The 21,579-nt window shown below is 41.4% G+C and overlaps 3 protein-coding genes across 16 annotated transcripts; 1 reads left to right on the top strand and 2 right to left on the bottom strand.

The window, feature by feature from the left end:
* Positions 1-113: 113 nt before the first annotated feature.
* On the bottom strand, positions 114-3,656 carry gfi1aa (growth factor independent 1A transcription repressor a). Of its 3 annotated transcripts, none has more exons than XM_027031003.3 (7): positions 3,554-3,656; positions 2,099-2,272; positions 1,812-2,009; positions 1,267-1,640; positions 1,008-1,145; positions 745-910; positions 114-548 (listed from the first exon to the last, which is right to left on the bottom strand). In XM_027031003.3, exons 2-7 carry the CDS (start codon positions 2,208-2,210, stop codon positions 370-372), a joined length of 1,167 nt encoding a protein of 388 aa, XP_026886804.1. In that variant the 5' UTR covers positions 2,211-2,272; positions 3,554-3,656; the 3' UTR covers positions 114-369. The 3 variants fall into 3 exon arrangements, with proteins under 3 accessions (XP_026886804.1, XP_081578824.1, XP_026886812.1); XM_081722698.1 differs by having other exon boundaries at positions 1,351-1,640; XM_027031011.3 differs by lacking the exon at positions 3,554-3,656 and adding an exon at positions 2,409-3,531.
* Positions 3,657-4,457: 801 nt separating this feature from the next.
* evi5a (ecotropic viral integration site 5a) lies at positions 4,458-17,761 on the bottom strand. 12 transcript variants are annotated; one of them, XM_027030983.3, is made up of 19 exons: positions 17,626-17,761; positions 17,141-17,217; positions 16,414-16,512; positions 16,093-16,195; positions 15,663-15,825; positions 14,815-15,039; positions 14,649-14,723; positions 14,365-14,490; positions 13,939-14,082; positions 13,613-13,702; positions 13,114-13,211; positions 12,776-12,836; positions 12,575-12,628; positions 12,186-12,305; positions 11,860-11,997; positions 11,637-11,759; positions 10,390-10,527; positions 8,716-8,802; positions 4,458-5,122 (listed from the first exon to the last, which is right to left on the bottom strand). In XM_027030983.3, the coding sequence occupies exons 3-19, from the start codon at positions 16,508-16,510 to the stop codon at positions 5,027-5,029; spliced, it is 1,938 nt and encodes a 645-aa protein (XP_026886784.2). In that variant the 5' UTR covers positions 16,511-16,512; positions 17,141-17,217; positions 17,626-17,761; the 3' UTR covers positions 4,458-5,026. The 12 variants fall into 12 exon arrangements, 11 of the variants coding, with proteins under 11 accessions (XP_026886784.2, XP_026886776.2, XP_026886761.2 ...); XM_027030975.3 differs by lacking the exons at positions 17,141-17,217; positions 17,626-17,761 and adding an exon at positions 7,902-8,015 and having other exon boundaries at positions 16,414-16,658; XM_027030960.3 differs by lacking the exons at positions 17,141-17,217; positions 17,626-17,761 and having other exon boundaries at positions 11,637-11,756; positions 16,414-16,660.
* rpl5a (ribosomal protein L5a) lies at positions 17,622-21,461 on the top strand. The gene is made up of 8 exons (XM_027031022.3): positions 17,622-17,752; positions 18,259-18,328; positions 18,504-18,619; positions 18,872-19,006; positions 19,097-19,299; positions 19,746-19,923; positions 20,551-20,639; positions 21,293-21,461. Exons 1-8 carry the CDS (start codon positions 17,750-17,752, stop codon positions 21,390-21,392), a joined length of 894 nt encoding a protein of 297 aa, XP_026886823.2. The 5' UTR covers positions 17,622-17,749; the 3' UTR covers positions 21,393-21,461.
* The last annotated feature ends 118 nt before the right edge of the window (positions 21,462-21,579 follow it).

Below are 21,579 nucleotides of genomic sequence, written 5' to 3'. Positions count from 1 at the left end.
GAATAGATTGTATTTCGGTGTAATGTTGGGAACCACGACATTCGATACGATCTGATATAAAACATTTAGGAAGTATTTGATTGACAAACTGATGTCCAGCCTTCGAATAATCGCCTACGATGGATTATTTTATAAGTTTATTTCCACGTTTTTACATATTTAGAAAACAGAGTAACTCGTGTATATGAATTGAATAAACATTCAAACATTTTTATATAAATAACCTAAAAGTCATATCAGGAATTCAGCCACAGATGGCCTAGATACTCTTAGCATAGACTATCTAACGGTCTGTTAGGTCCGTATCCTGATAGTGTTTTACGTGTAAAGAGTGTGCAGTTACAAAACTGTCTTGATTTGAGGTTCTCTTTATTTTAGACCATGCTGTGTTTCTTTGTGCCTCCTCAAATCTACTTTGCGCTGAAAGCCTTTCCCGCACAAGTCGCATCCAAATGGCTTGAATCCGGTATGTTTTCGGCTATGCGTAATGAGGTTGGAACTCTGGCTAAAGGCCTTTCCACACACTTGACATTTGTGCGGCTTTTCGCCTGGAATAAAATGAAGAAATTATTAGAAATAAGTTATATACATTTCACTATCAAACTAGGCCAATGCTAACCAAACTGGCAACTTTCTCTTATGCAATTCAATCTATAAAATTATTGCCATCATCTAAACTGCAATTGGTGAACCTCGTGATTTCCGTTTTAAACAGACTTATTATAAAGACCAGTCATGTTGTACCTGTGTGGATGAATGTATGTTTTTTCATATCTGACTTCTGATGAAATCTCTTGCCACAGTATTGGCACGGGTATGGTCGCGTGTCAGAGTGGATGAGCAGGTGCGTAGACAGAGTAGACGACCTCTTGAAGCTTTTCCCACATATTTTGCAGCTGAAAATCCTCTCCTGTAATACGGTAATTTGTGTTTAAAAATGACACGACTCACGAAGTTCTCCGGCAGATATGCTTTAAAAAAAAAAACTAACAACAAAACAGACGTACTTGCGAGTGAACGGCTTTGTGCTGTTCCAGACTAACCGCGTGACCAAATGTTTTCCCGCACATTTCGCAGGCAAAGGGCCTCGTGCCACTGTGCGACCGCCGAACGTGAACCTCTAAGCCATGCGGGGTTGAAAACACCTGTTTAACATTTAAAAGAGTCGGTGTATCAGATTACCCATAAATCTTCCACGATTACTCTCATTAGAGTACACACACACACAATAGAAACGATACAATAAATCAGTGACTATAAGCATACCTTAGTACATTTTACACATTTGTATGAGCCATTTAGATGGAGCTGAGTGCACAAAAGATCAGACTGTGATTCAATGTCGGAGACCTCAGTGATGGTCTTGAAACTAGCGTAAAATCCCCCGGCGGCGGCCAAGGGGTTATACTCCTGGCTATATCCCCTGGAGGAGGTCTGTTCATTGAAAAGAGCCCGAGTACTCCTCTCCGTGGTACCATAAATGCCGGTCGGCGGTTCTGGTCCCATCGGAATGGGAAGCCGGTGAAAAGGTTGAACGAAACGCCTGAGCTCGGATCTTGCATGTGCCCAATTGCACGGTCGGAAGGTCATGTCAAAAGGCTGGATGTCATCCGGTGATGATACGGGATATTTTCCCACATCTGTTCAGAAAATATTAGTTATCATTGTAGAATATTATGTTCTATATTATCACAAAATATTCGTTTATTTTTCGTTTAATGCATTTTTCTTTTAATCCACTACAAAGAAACAAATCAAAATCACAATGCCCCTTTGGAGTAACGGACAGTAGGCTATGCAAATATTTATACCGGGAGATGATGACGGTGACCGGGGTCTCCAGGAATCGTCATAATCCGAGGGTCTGTCACACACACTGCCCTCGCAGCTGAGCGGAGACTGCTGAGCAGAGTGGTCCGCAGTACATACCACACTTCCCTCGGGCGAACGCCTGCCCGGACTTTTACCTACATCCTCGCAATGTTGTGACGCTTTATCTGTTTGAATATCTACACAGAAAGTTTTTTTTTCGACACGTGGAAATACTATTTTATACTAAAAATGGAAAATAAAGTCGAGACATATTTACACATAATACCTGTGCATGAATGCGTTTGAAGAGTAGTGAGTCGCGTGTAGTCTTCCTCCAGGTAGCGTGGCTGGTGATAGCTGTGTGCCCGTTTGCTCTTCACTAAAAATGACCTCGGCATGTTCACAGGGGTCAAGGGTCGTTATCACAGCCACGCAATCCTTCGTGGGGTGCGCTGTTTAACTAGAGAGATTTAAAACAACAACAACAACAACAACAACAGCAACATTTTTTATAACGCCGGGCCGTGTACACGTAGAAACATGACGAATACAAAGGTGCCTCAGTTCTTCACGTCTAGAAAAACTTACTGACTCACAGAATTGTCGAAATGAGGAAGGATTCGTTTTTTTGCATGTATCGAGACTTTTACGAAACGAATGAACCGAAATATCTCAAATAAAGGCCCCTGAGCTCACAGTAGATTTTAACTCCTCCGTTTAGTAACCTGGTCGAAAAGCCTACGCTGTGTCCAGGTCTCCTGGAGCATCAGTGAAACATTATCTCCTTCGTGTCAGTGACGCAGACTACCAACCAATACTGCACGCAACAGCCTGCGAGTGGTACCGTAATCAGGCTGTTAGCTTTCAGTTTATTGTTTCTTACTGCGTGCATGTCAGTGCGATGTCAGATGTCAAGAGCATCCTAATGAATATCTATTTTCTATAAAACAGAAATATTTATTTGTGTACATGACACTTGAAGCGAACAAAAATACACTGTTATTACTCAGTTTGGACAGTTTTTTTTGTTTTTTTTTTTACATAGACACGTTTTAGGACAACTAAACGGCTATATGCAGGCCTAATTACATTGGTTTTTACCATACAGGCCTTTTACATTTTACATGAAAGTTTTTTGTATTTACGGCAGTATATGTCCATCATAACTTGTAAACCGGAATATAATTCCTGCTTCACACTAAGCACTTTTTTTTTTTTTTTGCTAAAAAGAAAGAGGCGTGACTTTACTGTATGGTATTCGTCAGATGCAGCCGTTTTTAACCACCATAAAATCATTGTGGTTTCGTGAGCTCAAGGTCTGACAGCAAGATAGAAAGGATTTCAATAAATGTGGGAAAAACTTTGGCGCACCAGCTGTGATGCATTGACCGCTGATACACATGTCGCACACCCATATGAACTCATCTGTCTTAAAAACTACGAACTAGTGTCCTTTAAAAAAGATAAAGATCCTTAACAAATTTAAATGTACTTTATATTTGCTAATATATATTTTTTTTGTCATGGCAAATTAGTTTTGCACATTTATTCGCTCTCTCAATTAAACACTCAAGTAAATCATGTTGGGCTACACTTTAGCAGACTACACGGGCAGTGATTTCTTGAATACTTATAATATTGCACCGTAACTGACATTATAAACTCTTATTTAAACAGTAAATCTGGTTTTGAACATCGTTATATACAAACGATAAACTTTAGAATAAAGTGCATGACCAACCTGTTGCTCCGTGCGAGATGTGCAGCGGCGCTCGAGCTGTCTCGTCTGAAAGTGCAACTGCTGAAGCACGCGCCTTAAATAACAACTTGAACTTCCTGAAGATTACTAGGACTCTGTTTAAAGCCAAAACAGGTAACAGGTACCACTGCATAATTTGATAAGCCATATGGATTGGTGGGTGGTGGATTTGATACTATAAATTGCGTCCTGGATGGAGTAAGCGTCCCGTTATAGATGTGTCTGGGAGACGCCTATAATGATCTAAATCAGATCAGGATTTTCGCCTGTTTGAGGAAGATTTCATATTTGGCATTCGTTTGATTATATGCAATTATTCTTCCAGAAATAAAAACACAACGTCAGATTGTCGGTTAGGTTATGCATCTTAGCTTGTCGTGTCTCGAGTCTTTTTAATTAATAGTATGTTTACTGTTTGAGTTTGGTTATAGTCACGTGGTAGAGGTAGTACGTAGAAAGAGAAAAAAAACAGACTAACCACCTCTTCAAAATTGTGCAGTCGTAAATATGTAACAGAAATACGCCTAGTGTGGGATAAATAAATGTAGACTGTGTGTTGTTAGAATTGTAAAAAAAAAAAAAAAAAAAAAAAAAAAAGTCTTTCAGATTCAACGAGTGGTAGAAATTTTTTTTTTTTTTTTTTTTGGGGGGGGACGGGGACGGGGACGCTGTGTGTCTTATATGCTTTATAAACAGTAAACAGAAAGCTAACTTTATATCCGGCCAGTGAATTTATTAATTACAAGCGATACATTAGACTCTGGGTGTGTTTATACACACACACACACACACACACACACACACATAATTAATGACTTATTGATTCCAAATATAATTAATTCCTTAATCATCTTTGCAAGAGTAAGATATGATCTACAACCTTAAGCACATTTAGAAACGTTTATTTTACAAACCATTATTATCGAAATTCCCTCGTGTTTTCTAAATTGAGGCGCTGCAAACATTATCTATATTAAGACATATTTTTGCTAAAGCAGCATTAAAGTGTACAATAAATTTGAAAAATCACAGGGAAAAAAAAAAAAAGAAAAGAAAAATCACCGAGCCGGAACCCAGGGCTCAGAAACGGTACTGGCACACAAACCATGCAGGCTAATTAGTATCGCTTTATACATACGTCTATAGCAGTCCAGTTGTGTTGTTATAAGAGACTTATTAACATAACTTCAGCTTTAAGAGGAAGTTCAAGCATATCAAGATTTAATGACAAATTGTGACCAAATGTAGCGTACCACAGTGAAGAATATGTGTGTGACCACCGGACCATCCGTAGGATAGTGTTGCTAAAATGTTGCTCACAGGTGGGGCGAGCAGCCTGCCCGGGTGCACGTGTTAGCCATGGGTCGGTCGGTCAGAAGGCTACTGTCCACATCCCTCTTCTATTCGCATGATCTTGGAGACACGACGGCTAGTCGGCAGGGAAGCTGCCCACTCTCAAGTGTCATTACGTTGCAGTGTGGTGGCTGGCGATGAGGAGAAGCGCGGCGGAGACGGTCTGACTGCTTCCCTCTGCCGGGAAAGGTTCCGAATCTGGACGACAGAAAGGCCCACCCATGTGTTACAGTATTGCCTTAAGATAACTATGTGGGACTGCAGACTAAGAGACCTGTTAAATTCAGGTGCAGAAAAGAGTGCAATTTAAGGTTAGATTTCGGAGGGGAATATAATTCCAATCACATCACATTGCACGTAACACACAACCTCACCCCCCCCCCCCTCACCCGCAAGATGTTACTATATGGTTCTGTCACGGATGGATGGTACTTTCACACACGTGGCCCACTTTCGTTCTTCCAAACTCAGCGGCAGTGCCCAGTGTAGGAAAAGTCGTATGGCGCGTGCCCCATCCCCCTAAGTCACGCTGCAGTTCTCCCACAGCGCTGAAGAGAATGTAAACGTGACAAACTAACTCGCTCATCAGTCAGAACAGGAAACCAAAACCGTCTCTGAAAAGACGCTATCAATGCACGTAGAGGTCAGCACTCCCCTCCAAGCTTGTGAAATGAGGTTTCTCTCGCTCTTTGAGACTCTCACTCAGTCAGGCTCTGAGTGTTGATGGTAACTCCTCAGCTCTTTAGAGAAAACGTGATTGAAATAGCAGCACTGAATATCTGTGATCAAAACTTCACCCCTACCACCCACCCCACATTTGCTATGGCTGGAGTACTGTTGTACAAAACAAGAATGTCAAGACCTAGATAGCGGCCTGTATGTGGCCCACTGAGCTATTTCTGCAGTTCTAAGAAGATGCAGTCTTTGCTGCTTTCAACTTTTGCATTTCAATACCACACACATGTGAAATAAAGGAAAGACCTGTTTGAACATAGCACCCTCATAAGATGTTAGAAGTGTAAAGTATTTTGAACACCACACTTTGCCTGTGTGAACCGCTATGACCAATTTGAACACAAACAGTGTCTAAAGCTATTTACATATGTAGAAAGCTTTTTTGTCCAAGTTGTAAGATCCTACAACAGGTTTCAAGCATACGCAGCTCCACAGACGGCAAAAAAAAAAATGTTTGAGAACGGGTTGAGGCATCTGAGCTGATTTAAGCAGAGGTAAAACCAGAGAACCGCAAGACTCGCCATGTCATCTGATAGGTTCCCCTTGTCCTCAAAAACCACAAGGGTTGAGACAGAAACTGGGTCTACGTCCATATTTACTGCAAGTCATTCATTAGAGGCTCTTCTGGAGCATCCTAAAAATCTAATTAAATTAATACACAAATAAGTAAACAATACATGATGGATAAATAAATAAACCACAACAGCAGAATGCAAAGTGCTAATCTCATAAGATTCATTAGTGTTATCCTATTCTTGATCATGTGAATGTGGATCTTAAGGAAAGAAACCTTTTAAAATTTGAAATATTATAAAATATACGCAAATATTATAAACATATAAACAATTATTATTAAAAAAGTGTCACAGGTTAAGGCTACTGAACAAAGCCTGCTCTTGGGCTAAACTGTAGTGCCAATGGCAAATTACACACTGGGAATTATTTTAAATCTATAAGATATAAGAAATTAATTAATTTACACATAGCACAGCTTGAACAGATTAGTGCATCTTTATTACTTCTGCATGTATAGTCTATATATATATGCACTGCATTGCTAGGAAAGTCTCAAAATCTGGAGACCCAAGTCGTGAAGGAGTTCATATGGGGCAGTACGTTATACCAGAGCCCTGAACTGACTCAGCCACTTCGCTTAAAGTTTCTACTGTGCAGTAACTACAACAGTTTTCATAAACTAGCAAAAGGTTATCAGCTAAATGAAAGTGGTTTCTTTCTTTTGAGAGTTCGGGTTATAATAGCCTAAAGAACCTGGATGAAGTGTTATTGATTGAAGTTAGCGATTGCTCGAACATGGGACTAGGCCGAACGCTGACAATGCGACAGCGGCAGTTGCTGCAGACGGAGCGCGGGCAACATATTTCAGTGTCTCTTTAGCTCAGCTGGTGAACCCTACTGCTCACGCGAGATAGGGAAGGGGGGTGGGAAAAAGTGGCGGACATGGACCACAATTTACGGCACTGGAGCCAAAAACCACAAGACCGTTATCCCTCTTATCGTTGTTACGGTTTTAAAACCGACTCCAGTAAATCATTGAGAGAATAAAGGCCTAGTTTAGATATATTACTGGATTTATATAAAAACCCATTTAGAAAGCAATGTAGATAACTGGGGTGTCTGATTTAATAGGTGTGAGATAATTGTGAATTGTGAGTAAAAAAGGGAAAATAATTGCATATTAAGTATGTATATTCTATTTCATAATGGATGCAGACAACGCCTAAGGCTTTTAGCAAAATCACTTTAAAAAAATAAACAAAATTTAAATCATCATAAAAATCAAGCATGAGTGGGGATTTAATAATCTTTGTTCCAAAAACACACAATCCATCTTTATATTTTACAAGAAGCTTATTCTGATTGTTAAAGCAAAAAAAACCCATTTTGTGTTAATAAAATAAAATACCTTCATACGTATCCGATATAAACATTGCTGATACAGCATGGTAGGTGTTAAATTAACAGTGAGGATTCTGCTATGCCAAAAGAATGGATGGCACCTCCTAGCTGATTGCTTAAAGGTGACAGAGCATGAGGTGGCAATAAAGCAAGCAACACATTCGACTGCTTGGGAGCAGGGGGGTGGCAGGGTAGGTGGGGAGTCTTCCCTTATCTTTGAAATCCGCTATGCTCATCGTGACGCTATGAACAAAAGCTTCTCGCTGTAAATCTAAGGAGCTGCACAAATCATACAGAGCCAGAAGTGTTGAGAGACTTTCCTGACCATTGTGTGGCTCTTTGAGACAATGTTCTCTCTTTTTCAGGAGAGCTTTTGGCTTCTGAGGGTTCTGGATTTTGGTGAAGTATCTGTGAATAATTCAGACTGACCATCCCAACCCTGCCAGAAAAAAACATTTCTTATTAGTGTTGTGTGGTAGTAATCGTATGATTTGTTCATTATCTAATTTGTCTTTTACATGCCACACTAATGAACTCCAGAAATGCAAGCTTGAAGGAAATTTGAAGGAAACATGAAGGAGATTTTGCCTATATATACACTATAAGAACATCAAAGCAAGCATCAGCTGCCAAAAACGGAACAATCAGAGGAAAAGAAGTTACATGGCTGACAATTACAAAGTCTAAAATGCGAGACAGCTAGTCAAGATCACAGAGCTTTAGAATAAAATGAAGGCAGGAAAGTCTTAAAACTATATCTGAGGTGTGACCAAGAAAGCTTAGGCCACTGGCATGAGCAAAAAGTGTGAAACATGTGGTCAATAGGTCTAAATTTATTTGTTGCTTTAGTTACAGCTATAGCATTTACTTTACTGTGGCTCCAGAGTTCATGTATTGCCATATGAACTCTCTACTGCACCAATACTCTTCATAAAACATTTGTTGTACGTAAAAGAGGTAGATGCTTAATTGTAACCACGCATGGTCTCTCCAAACAAACCAACCCATAAAACCTAAATTCTGTTTAACAACACAGTTCATGGTTTTAAAGACATTTGTTCACACTGAATTCTACCGCACACAAACATTTACTCTTACTTTTGATAGCGAGTTATGAATAACTGCCATAATAGACACACCTGGATCTGCAACTGACTGATATGGTCCTTCAGCTCAGCAACAGTGGTGTCATCGTTGGCCAATCCTCTCCACTCCTCTTCAGGATTCTGCAGTGGACAAACTACAGATGCTCCAGCATGCTAACAGTCAGCTAAAGCCAATGGACACAAGATAGCGTAATCTCACTTCCTTGGTGTTATCTGGCTCCAACATGCATTTTCATTTATTACCCCTTAACTTTCACAGAATTCATTAACATCAGCATTAATGAATACATTGCTAGGATTTGAACATGGCACTGATAAATATTTCAACAACCCCCATTAAGTTGGAGCTAAACATTAAGGATCAAGTTTTGTTTAATGCCTTTAAGAAGTGATGCTCATGGGAAACTTTAGCCAACTTCATAGTATAGACACAGCTCGCTTCATTTAGGTGGCACAACAATTCCAGTTTACAGACAGTGGCTGAGTGCCAGCAAATTTACAAACTGATATTTCTGATGAAATCTCTAATTGTAAGTACATTTACAACGATCCGATATCAGATTATCAGATTACATTATCAGATAAAGTAAATGTACTTAATTTTAATAAAAATACCTAGCATGTGACCTTTATAAAAGATGAAATAGAAGCCATGCGTAATCACACACATTCCTCATTTATCCTCTGTGTAAAAGAACAGCAGTACTTTCTTTGTGCAGTTGGCTGTGTTCTTGCGAAATCACTTCTGCAGTGAAGAGCTTTAGGCGGATGCTGCTTTAGGCCCTCTGGTCTGAAAGTGTGAACTCGGCTGTGCGAGAAAGATGCTATCGGCCACACATTCAGAGAAAAAAATGCAGAAGATGCCGGTTCCGTGTCGGCTGTGTTGGCGATCAGCAGATAGACTTCTTTTCAGCGTTGTTATTGTGCAAAACAGAAATGTATTACTCACCTATCAACCAGGGCAATCAAAGCACAGACTTGGTGTTTCTCAACTCTGGTTCTGGTTGAAGTGTGTTTTCATGCTTTCGTTTAGGGTAAGTGGTAAGTTGTGCTGTGCAGGCCTGAAGGATGGAGTCACTAACAAAACCCTGCGACTGCAGCTGTGAAGTGTATTACTGAATGTAAGGAAGCGGGTGGCTTCGAGGACATTTGATGGGCTTTCCTCTTTAGTCAAAAGTTGGCATACTGACTCAGAGTTGAGAATGCAAAACAGTGTTTTATCCTGTCTGCAGAACTCAAAGGCAGTGGCAGATTCTACTGTCAACCTTTCAAGGGTGAAAGGGTTTAAAGTACGATGTGTGCTCTAGCAGATTTATCAAGACAGTATGATGATACTTTGGGTGTGTCTCCAGCTGCTGTTAGGGGTAATTCTTCTGTACAAATAGCTTTGGTTTAGACACACACGCACATATGCACACACGCACACCCTAATGAACAAGGGTTAAGTGACATGTAACTATCACAGTGGCCAGTGGTACATAGAGTGGTGTCCTTAACACTGAGTCATCATCCATTTCCTTTGGGCTACAGGCTACAAAGCAGCGAGCTGTACACTGCAGGGGTGAGCCAAACCAGTGGGGTTTAATAATGCACACGGACCTGGCCTGAATTTAGCCCTTGGGAAGAGTTGTGGAGGACAAATGACCCAGTAATTAGCCACCTCTGCTGAACCAAATAGGGAATTATGTCACTCTGGGCTGTGCACACCTTGTGCTGCGCTTCCTTCGTGGTCTGTCGCAGCATATTCCGCAGGCTTCGGTTTTGCGTCGCCAGCGACTGCAAATGCTCCGTCTGGTTGTACGTAAGCTCTGTGACGCGCTTCAGCTGGTTACCACGGATTTGGTTCTAGCGGGTCAAAAGTAGGCCTGGTGTTAGCATTTGCTAACACTAGCATCATGCAACGTGGTAATGTTTCTGATTGTGCAGTGGTTTAAATTGATTCAGACAATCTGTAAAACACACTACTAAACGGGTGTGACTGACTTCTAATTATCATTATTTGGGTGGATCTGATTTAGGAGTGATTTCACAGTCATGTACCTTTTACTTGTTAGGAGTGTCATACTAGATGCTGGCTTTTGCAATGTCAGTGTCAAGATCAGACAGAGCATCTGACAGAAGATTTCGACATCAACGTTATATCCGCATGCGTATCATCGTCAGACCAATGATGCATGAATTTCACGAAACAATAATCTGTGGAGTAGCCTACAGGATGTGCAATCAAAATTGTGCAAAAAGCTAATGTACTTCAGTATAAACTCAGACAATAAAACTCGCTCAAGAACTACAGTCCCACAGACTTTAGTTCCATCCCTAATCTGACTAGTCGAATAAAATCAAGAACTTCAATAGCATCTGATTATCAGAACCAGGCAAACTGAGACTAAACTCTACAGGTGCCGAATTGGGTATGCTGGATAAGTAAAACATCGCCATCTACCGGACCTTCAATTACAGTGCATGTTCAGAAGGAAAGCGTGATCTTTTTTTTTTTTTCAAAGTCGCCCATTCAAGTCAAAGCTTTGCCCAAAATTTTAATATGGTTAATACCAAAATGATTCTTATAAAACCTGGTTAACTTGAGTTATTTGTAGTCAAGTTGTCCCTAATAGCAACATTTGGTATCATCAATTGTTGCATTTAGAATTAATTAATTAATTCTTTATAGTTAGTTGTTGCATACAGACACACACACAGCTATAATGTGCTAAAAAGTTGAACCCAAGCCATTAATGTTTTTGGGTTTCCTCACTGCCACGCTTGGTGTATTAGACAATTCAGATCAATATAAAACAAAAACTGGACTTTTCTTCTGAAATATTAAGTCACTGTTGTATTCCTCGGTATGATAATTATGCAATCTATATATTATACATACATGTATACAATATATCCATAAATATAGAAAAGCTGCGTGAATAGCAATGAGTACTATTTAACATAGGTCTGACCTGTATCTGAAGCTGCAGCAGTTTGTGGCGGCTCTGTCCGAGCTGAACTCGAGCGTGTGCTTCTCTCAACCTAACACTCATCACGGCCTCCTGCAGGTCAGTCAAAGTAGTGCCTTTCTTCTGCTGATATGAAGAAAGTATAAAAATGCTCAGAAAAATGTTTGGTCCAATTACGTTGATTACATTTGCAATTGCATTACACATTGCGCGCACACACACACACCTGCCATTTCTCCTCAAGATCTTTGATGTGCTGTCTGAGCTCTCTGAACCCATTCAGTGCCTCCTCTTCTCTCAGTCTCCCACTGAGCAGCTGTTCCTGCAGGTGCTGTAGAATGCCTTCATCAGGAACGGGGCTGCTCTAAAATTTCAGATGCACACACACACACACACACGAACACACACGAACACGAACACACACACACACACGAACACACACACACACACGAACACACACACACGAACACATGCATGAGCACACAAATCCCCTTACTAATCATATCTGGTCGTAGAGTAGCGAAAGGTAAATAAAGATAATGTGGGACACACTTCCTTCTCAAGCAGAATCTTGATTTGTATCTGCTTTAGACTATACTGGCACTCCACCTCTCTCAGCCTGCTGTGGGTTAGCTCCTGCCCCAGCTGCCAGACCAGGTCTTCAGAGCACCTCTTTGAGAGAGAGAGGGTGTATAATGCTGCAGTGTTTCCCAGTCTTGTTATATTTCAGTGTTTCTACTGTTCCCCAACACATCAGACTGATTGTGGCCAGGCGTGGGATTAAAATCATTGCTATTGAGCATGGTAGACAATCTAGAGATGTGCATTGTGGTGAACCTCCAGGACCATGAGTTGGAAATACTGTACTTCTCTTTATAAGCAATTAATACAGCACAGTCTAATCTGGCCACGAGTCCTCTATGTCGGTGAAGTCTACTCACTTTCTCCAGGAGGTCAATCCTCTTTCGCAGACTTTTATTTTCAGCATGCAACTTCTAAAGGGGAGGAAGAGCAGCCACCCAAGAAGGTCCAGGTTATGAGTGGGTCACAGATCTGCAATTACTTTCTTTGTTCTCAGCAAAAAAAATAAAATAATAAAACCTTAGCCTGCAAAGGCATGTAGGAAAGAGACACAAGCTCACTTTGATTTCTTCTTCTTCCTCCATCTCCTTCATTTTTATGGCTGTGTATTCTTTCTCAAGCCTACAAAAGATGCTCAGGAGACAGTGTGCAAGCATCACAGAGATGGCCAACGGATTGTCTTAGGACCATGTTAGCAGGATCAGACAATTGTTTACTGAATTTTGATGTGTATTAAATACCAGTGAATCACTTTTCCCACTTAGTCTAAAATCTCCCAGCTAGTCCATGCCATTTGATCAAGTGATCATTATTTCTAGTAGTGGTATGTGGGAATCAATACAAAGCACACTTTTTGAGCCAGAAACACTGATCAAAAGAGCAGAGAACACACGCTCACTTCTTCATTCTCTTGGAGCTGTACTTTATCTGATACGCTGTTGCGATCATCTCGTCTGGATCTCTGGCAATCTGCTGCGGGGCCATCTTCTCCAGGAACTAAAATAAGAGGGTCACCATGTCTATGGCAGCATGTGGAAGAGCTTCAGAAATGATCACTGAGATGCAGCACAGCTGCCCACACAGAGGACTCATCTTCCAAATGCAGATTAAAACCTAGTCCAAGACTAAAAATACTTCTTAGTGACAGGGTAATTTAGAACAAGCCTTAGCTGAATAGATGTCTGAAAAAACACCCCAAAGTGTCTGGCCAGGAAGATGACATAAAAATAGATGAAGTCATGTATGAGCATGAACATTCTGTTACTATTAACAATTATTCTACTATTTCCATTGTCACTTAGAGACCAAGGGTTGGTTCCCTGGATTGGGGTAATTTTGATCTTTATCTCCTGATGATCTTTTAAGGGCATAGCATAATTAGTTGATTTATTTTTTACCTGCATCATGCTTTCCATATCGAGGTTCATAAGTTCTGCATGGGTCATCTGAAGAATGGCTAGTCCTACACGGAATACAACCTCCAGTCCCTGAGAACACCCACATCCACCCACACGATAGTTTGAGTAAATCAAGTTTAGTGGCATCTTCACTCTCTTCTAGCCTCATACACTCCTGGCCTTTTCCTGATCCCACCCTCACTGAACACGAGGTTTCAAAATGCGTGAGTACCCTGGACGTCACGGCCGTCTTTTGAACCGAACTTGAAGTGAACTCAAATTTGAAGTGAATTCAAACTGGAGCCAAATTAAGTGGCAAGCCTCACCTCACACATGAACACGTCAAAGATCCTGCAGGCTGCAGGCAAAGGCAGGCAGGACAGAAAGATGGTGAGGAACCAGGGTGAAGAGAACATAGAGGTGTGCAAGGCATGGGTTTGGAAATGAGAATGAAGTTCGGGAAGATGTTCCTGGAAAGAGACACACAGCATACCAAAACTGTACAGGGAGACACACTGGATCACAAGTACATAGATGAAAAGTTATGTTGAAATGCTTTATGGGGCGCAAAGCAATATATAAAGACTAAATCACCAAAACCATGTCAATTTTGCTGTATGTTATGGCCACTGTATCATATATGTAACATTAAACAGCACAGGATATTCATAAGGCTTTTCTAGAGGTTTCTAGACGTTGCACTCCTGTGCTTCATTGCTTGCCACTGCAAGCAGTTGAGCAGGATGTCTGACCTGGATCAGACCTTCCAGCTGGTACATGCAGCAGCCTAGTTCCACTGCATGGGGCCGGTAGAGTTCTCGCAGCCTAAAGTCCTGCATCAGCCTCACAAACACACAGAATGCGTCTTCCTCAGGCATCTAGGGTAGAAGGATTTATACAGGCTCATGAATGGGTTTGTAAACATTCAGAGAGAGCAATGTATAATTGGCAGAGTAACTGCTAAATAATTACATTTCATGGGATTTTTCTAGCATGAATAATTAATAGAAATCTTCTTAAAGAAAGCATACACTACCTGCATGAGTAACAACCCAACTATGAATGCAGATCCTTGATTGTAACCAGTTTCTTGGTCTAGAACCGAATAAGCCTATAACCAAAATAAAATAATCATTCGCTTGAGCTGGTTTCCTGTATTTGGAAATTAAACATTAAAAATAACCCATGCAGAGGGAAATAACCTTTAGAATGTCGAAGACCCGTTTCTTGAAGCTGGCATCCTGTCCGTGGAAGAGCTGATGCACGGTGAAGATTCGATCCAGGTCTCTTTGGATCAACTTCTCACATGGGCAAGTCTTCTCGAGCAGCTGTGTGTACTGCACCTCTATGGGTCTGCTATGTGCACTACACAGCAGTTGCCACACTGTGGCCCGGTACTGAGGATGGACTCCCTTCCGGATCATCTCCTAGTTGGGTTATCAACCAGCAGGCTTGTAAGGGGGTGGGGCATGGCTGATGGACGTGGACTGCTCCACCCAAAAATTCTACTAGAATAAATGCTCTAGGAAGCAATTAGCATAATGCAAATGAAGCTGCTCCCTAATACATTAATTGTTAGGCAGATAAAAATATTCCCTTTAATAGGTAGGACTGCATGTTGGGTCTTATGGTGCTACAAAATCATGAATAAAACCTATTAATCAAATTAAGAATAAAATACTATGTGGGTACTCAAGTAATAATTTTAGTTACACCTTCCAATGTTATTTTAGAATTCACATAGACTATAATAAAAATAATTCACAGAAGCTCTGCAGCTTTGCTATGAAAATGAATGGATTGTTCTGCAAATTGCCACACTTTAAATCATTGATAAAAAGACAAAAATAGTTTATTTTATATAAAAATCTAGATAACAACAACAACAACAACAATAATAATAATAACCATAATAATTCACTTTAAATATGAAGTACTTTTCACTGAAAAAAGAAATGATATTATGTTATGCTATACTACATCCCTCAGGATTATTCAGTGACTCATACATTTTTTTTTTTTTAAAACAGAGAAGAAATCAGGCCTTTACCTTCAGATGCTTGACCTTTTTCTTGCTCCATTCTTCCCAGTTCTTAATGATGCAGCCCCATGGGCTCAAGGGGCCCTCCGCAATCGAGAATACCTTTGAAGAGCAGGGACTTTGCAGTGCCCCATTTATAGAGCATAAAGACTTGCTGTCAGTTTCCAGCAGCCTGCCGTGAACGAAATAACCCCGTCATTCTTGTACAGTGTCATGGCCATTCCAACTTGTGCATCAAATCCTAATGAAAGTGTGCTATTTTCCTGAGTCAATAATTAAAAGAGAACCCAGGCAGTGTGCCAACTTATATAAACAAAATACTACCTTCAAACAACCCATTCGCCACATGTGGACAGGGATGCTCTGAGGAGGTAAATGTGTAAAGCTTTACTTTCAACTTGGGTGGAGATAAGTGGGAGTAAGGTGGAAGTGGAGGCACCTGTTCTGCTCCTCCAGCTTAGCCAGGAGCTGCTCCTCATCGTGGCTGAGTTTAGATGCATGATGGGAAGTAGGAGGAGCCACAGTGAGAAAATCCTTTGGCTCTGTGTGAGAGAAAGAAGATATTCGGGCAACCTCACCTACAGCTCAGCACACACGTACTGAGACTTAGTGTTCATTGTAAAGGCAACAGTAGATCACATCTGTTCAAAGGGTGTTCCACTTTTTCCCCCCAAAAAGTGTAAAATTCTAAATCATCCAGTGGGTCATATAAGGTAAAAGCTTAATTACTAAGAAAAATGAATGAATACTTGGTGCTTACCATTGCATGTTACTGAACTCAGAGATGTTGGGACTATCAAGATCTTTGGGACAGCCTCTCCTTTGGTAAATCCTCTCCCGTGGTCATTACTGTTCATGTCTGGAATCACATTTGCTTTTAAACCTGTTTCTACCAGTGACGAAAATATCATGCAGCAATCACATGCTGGTCATTTAGCATCACAGCCTGGTCAAAGTTCTTCTGCAAGAAGGGCTCAGCCAATGACTAAAGTGACTGGTTAGTGACCTGACTAAGCAACTTCCTCTTGATAGTTCCCTTAGATCTTAGGATTCACAAAGAGTATTGAAAATAATATCTTTCTAACACAAAACGTCAGAGTTCCTGCAAAGAGGAGCATGACTAAGAGTTAGGGCAAGTGAAACCAGAGCCTAACAGTGTAGATGTTAGGACTGTGAGGTGATAAGATGTATTTTAGCTGTTGGTGCAGATAAGCAAGAGTCACTATACTGTATGTAATGGTACAACAACAGGGTGGAACTTTTCATATCTGCATGCAGAGTTGCCACACTGTTTTAGAGAAGTGAAAAGCATTGCAGCAAAGGACATTTGCAGTCTGTGAACGCAGTCAAGCAGTGTACAGTAAACCAGGCGAGCTGTGAGTTATAGTGCACTGGGTTAGATGTTTTTAGTCTGAGGTTTCAGATATTACAATGGTCCACAGTCCCTGACTCTGACAATCACACCACTGCACACTTTCATGTCTCACCTGAAATTGTACACCTGATTCTGTGACCAATTTGCCCTTTCCTGGCTTTATATTGAGTAAGGTCTAATGGGCAGATGCTGTTATCCAGAGAGGCAAAAGGCAAAATTACAATAATTGCATTTACATTTAAAAAAAATGAACTTGAAAGAACTATAAAAGTGATTAATTAAAACATAATAAATGCTTAAAATAAATGCATAAAATACTGAATATTATAAGCATATAAACTACATAGCAGTAAGGAAACATTATTAAAATAACTAACTTTATTAAAATAGCAAACATTGAATATGGCCCTCTGGCACCTATAGGGTCAGTTGGGATGAATGGTCATCTGTAAAATACACCTTTACTGTAAGACTAGAACTAGACTAGATTCGCGGTTCTGTCAGATTTTGGTGTGAAAGCTGATGACCACCGAAATAACCATATATATATATACTTTTGCAATACCTCCACCATAACACTTGGGGCATACTCACAACCTTTCATGTGTGGTTGTATTTCCTGGACGCACACCGTTCTAACTTCCTTTTCTCAGTGCAGCGGGAGCAGTATCGGAGTCTGAAGACTTCATCTCCTGACAAAAGGAGAATTAACGATTACGAAATGGTCAGTAATAAACACATAATATGCTCTCCTACTAGAAACATGACCCCATGTGCAGGCAAAGGTACATTTTCCATCCCTGCTGGCCGCGTATGTTGGATGGATGATGTTAGATTTAATACGGCTATCTGATATAGCTAGCTAATTCTATTGGAATTGTGCGCTGCTGCCAGCCTGTGCAATTCTGCCGATTGTGTCTTTTCCTCACACGATACGCTGCACATTTACTCGGAAGGGCTACACGGACGTCCTCGCACGCGCCGATAAGTTTCCAGTTAGAATTGGCTCGTGCCCGGGGTTTAAAGTGTAGCCGCTGTTCACGTCATTGAACACGCGCGCTAATGACAACTCTGGCTAACTAGCCGCCTGCGCGGAGGTAGTTGATCTTGTGAGCTTTTAAATGCCACTGAGGAGGATGACCGTGTGGTCTTAATTATTTATTTTAGTAGTGCTGTTAGGTTACATTGGATGTTCGTGTTGTTTACTGTTCTCGTTTTTTTTTTACCCAGGGGTTCGTCAAAGTGGTCAAGAACAAGGCATATTTCAAGAGATACCAGGTCAAATTCAGAAGGAGGCGAGGTAATTCGATTTTATTCCCCACTGCCAATAATACGCGAGTTGTTACTGAAAACTGATTATTTTTCTGGAAAAAACAGTAACCAGTGGGTAGCATTCAACATAAGTGCACTACATAAGTCATTTTCTGTCCTATGTGGATCGTTGATAAACTAGTGTTTGTGATTGTTGCATCCAGAGGGAAAGACAGACTACTTTGCCCGTAAACGTCTTGTTATCCAGGACAAGAACAAGTACAACACACCCAAATACAGGATGATCGTTAGATTCTCCAACAGGGATATTGTTTGCCAGGTAATTCCAAGTGATGTGCAGATTCACATGGAAATTTTGTTCCCTCATTGAACCACAGTATGACTTCTCATTCCCTATCTCCCACCCCTGCTAGTGTTGATACTTTAACCTTACAAATATGATCAAATATCTTGGTTTGTACATGTATTCCTATACATATACTATTCCTGAATTTTAGTCTGTATTAAAATGGGCATTGCTGTAACGCTGCAGACAGCCCGTATCAACAGAGTCCCTTGTGTTCACTTCCAGATCGCATATGCCAAGATAGAAGGCGATGTGATCGTCTGCGCTGCTTACTCTCACGAGCTGCCCAAATACGGCATTCCGGTGGGGCTCACAAACTACGCTGCTGCTTACTGCACTGGCTTGCTGCTGGCACGTCGGGTAAGAACTGATGCTCGAAACACCTGGACTGACCCTGTCCACATCCCCCCCACTCCACTTTTTTGAACACTCATTCCGATTCTTCTGTAGTTGCTGAGCAAGTTCAGCCTGGATAAGGTGTACGAGGGCCAGGTGGAGGTGACTGGTGAGGAGTTCAACGTGGAGAGTGTTGACGGCCAGCCTGGTGCATTCACCTGCTACCTGGATTCCGGCCTCGCCCGAACCACCACTGGAAATAAGGTTTTTGGGGCCCTCAAAGGCGCCGTGGATGGAGGACTGTCAATCCCGCACAGGTGAGGGCACACAGGAGGTGTTGCACGCTACGAGATATTCGCTTCTCCCCGTCATGACACCTTCTGGCCTTGTAAACCAGCCTCAACTGAGAAAAACAGCACCCTGAGTTCTAGCTAACTAAGACTTCTGACATACTCATATGGTCACATAGGGGATACAGGGACTATAGGGATTACAGATTATGGAGCACCATTCAGTGTGGGATTTGTATACATTTCATGGAGCGTGATACCATCTAGTAATCCTTGATGTGAGATTGACAAGAAATGCTTTGTAGCCTTGGTGCAGAAGACAGGCTAGTCATACTGCTAGAGACATGTACTGTCTCAGTTTTGTCCTTATAGCACATTGTGATTTTCTGACATTGAGTGGGCCAAGCGGCATCAATGCACTGTGTGTAGTTGCCAGTGCATGCGCAAGGGCTTGACCTCTGTGTGTTCTGCAGCACTAAGCGGTTCCCGGGCTACGATTCCGAGAGCAAAGAATTTAACGCTGAGGTCCACCGGAAGCACATCCTGGGCTTGAATGTAGCCGGGTACATGAGCAGCCTGATGGATGAGGATGAGGAGGCCTACAAGAAGCAGTTCTCTCGATTCGTCAAGAGCGGCGTCACCCCCGACTCGGTAAGGCTGGCCGGCTGGTCGATGGCGCTTAGTGCCGCACGGGTCTCTTGTCTAGTCTCTGGAGCAGAACCTCCACAGGTACCTGTTACAGGTTATCCGTTTGTGGCTTCATCTCTCGGAACTGCTAAAAACTGTTGTCGATTTTGTAATTCTTGCCAACGACCACTAGCCTTGGCCACCTCCTCTAGCGCTGTTGTGCGGTTTACAGTTTTAACTTATTCAGCTTCTCAGTGATGAGCATCCTTGGACTGAGCAGCCATGGTTGGTCCTTCATTTGCACAGTTGATGTAACATGTTGTTTTCAAGATGGGCTGAGGAGCTTAAAATGACAATTTTATAAGCACTAAGAAAAGGATTTAAAAAACAAACAGCTGAAACAAGTAAAACCATGAGTTCCATTGTTTTTATGGTTGATGTGGTCTTGAAACATGTATGCATGTAGCATTAGTGTAGAAGCAGCAGTTCATTAAAGATTTTACATTTGATATCTATTTCAAATTAAATATAGTGACCGCTGTGTACCTCAAATGCCTTTCACCTGTTAACTGGACTATTACTTTTAAGGATGCTTGTAAACAAATGTAGTCTTTTTGTTTTATAAGGCATTTAACTGTGTGGGTCTTGCAGGTGGAGGAAATGTACAAAAAGGCTCATGCTTCCATTCGTGAGAACCCAGTCCATGAGAAGAAGCCCAAGAAGGAGGTCAAGAAGAAGAGGTGGGTTCTTATTTTCCTGTACCTTTGTGCAAGGTGACATGTTTGATGTTCTGCTTGCATGTTGCTGTAAACCAAAGTGAGTTACTGTCCTCTTGTGGAGATGACATACTAAAACTATGAAATGCATGTGAGCCAAGTGGTTGGTTATTGTGATGACAGCCATTCAGACTGGTTTTAAGCACCAAGTTGGACAAAACTGTAGGTCCGATTGTATATGCTAGCCCTTGATTCTGAAGTTACTGGTGATTGTCAGTAGTTGAATGGATTTGTTGGAAATTTGCAAATGACAAAATACACAGGGGCATAAACCATGCCATATTTTTACAGAAAGGAACTGTTTGAAAGTAGTGTTAAACAGACCCCAGGTCAAAGTTGATATTTTGACATTTTCTTTGACCACAGTTGAGGTTCCATAAGTAGTTGCATTAATTAATGCAATATTGAATTCTATTTAGTCTCAGCATATGCCCTGATCTTAGCTTTTGCTCCTCAGAGCCATAAAGTGAGCCAAGCACAGATAACTTCACCATTCCAAGAGTCAGCTGTTATTTTTCAACCTTCTTCCGTATGCACAGCGAAGATGCTGCGTCCATGGGATAGACTTCCAACCGCTACCCCCATGCTTTTGCCCCCACTAACAGTCTGTTTTGCAGGTGGAACCGTGCAAAGCTCACACTTGGTCAGAGAAAGGACCGCGTGGCTCAGAAGAAGGCCAGCTTCCTCCGTGCTCAGGAGGCTGCTGATGACGAGTGAAGAGATGGACCTGCCCCTCCTGCTCCACAGAAACCATGCGCCTTGTCCAAATAAAGCATTTGGAAAGAACCGAGTTTCTATTGTTCTCTTTCACATTAGATAAGCAGAAAGCTCCATTCTTTTTGGAGGCTCCGGTGAATGCGTACCAAAGCTCCCTTTGAGGAGCCTTAGTTTAGATATAGCATTA

The sequence above is a fragment of the Electrophorus electricus genome, chromosome 11, assembly GCF_041902795.1.
Source record: "Electrophorus electricus isolate QZ-2024a chromosome 11, ASM4190279v1, whole genome shotgun sequence".
NCBI lineage: Eukaryota > Metazoa > Chordata > Actinopteri > Gymnotiformes > Gymnotidae > Electrophorus > Electrophorus electricus.
Note: the sequence above shows the minus strand (reverse complement) of the source record. Positions and strands in the feature narration are given on the sequence as shown.

Coding starts and splice junctions, on each gene's coding strand:
- gfi1aa (XM_027031003.3), bottom strand. CDS start 2,210: ATGCCGAGGTCATTTTTAGTGAAGAGCAAACGGGCACACAGCTATCAC. Junction 911..1,007: donor ACAAAGCCGTTCACTCGCAA/GTACGTCTGTTT, acceptor ACCGTATTACAG/GAGAGGATTTTCAGCTGCAA. Junction 549..744: donor ACATACATTCATCCACACAG/GTACAACATGAC, acceptor ATTTTATTCCAG/GCGAAAAGCCGCACAAATGT.
- evi5a (XM_027030952.3), bottom strand. CDS start 16,564: ATGATATTTTCGTCACTGGTAGAAACAGGTTTAAAAGCAAATGTGATT. Junction 14,491..14,648: donor TTGGGTTGTTACTCATGCAG/GTAGTGTATGCT, acceptor CTTCTACCCTAG/ATGCCTGAGGAAGACGCATT. Junction 12,629..12,775: donor AGGAAGAAGAAGAAATCAAA/GTGAGCTTGTGT, acceptor CCTCCCCTTTAG/AAGTTGCATGCTGAAAATAA.
- rpl5a (XM_027031022.3), top strand. Junction 19,007..19,096: donor GCTTGCTGCTGGCACGTCGG/GTAAGAACTGAT, acceptor ATTCTTCTGTAG/TTGCTGAGCAAGTTCAGCCT. Junction 19,924..20,550: donor GCGGCGTCACCCCCGACTCG/GTAAGGCTGGCC, acceptor TGGGTCTTGCAG/GTGGAGGAAATGTACAAAAA.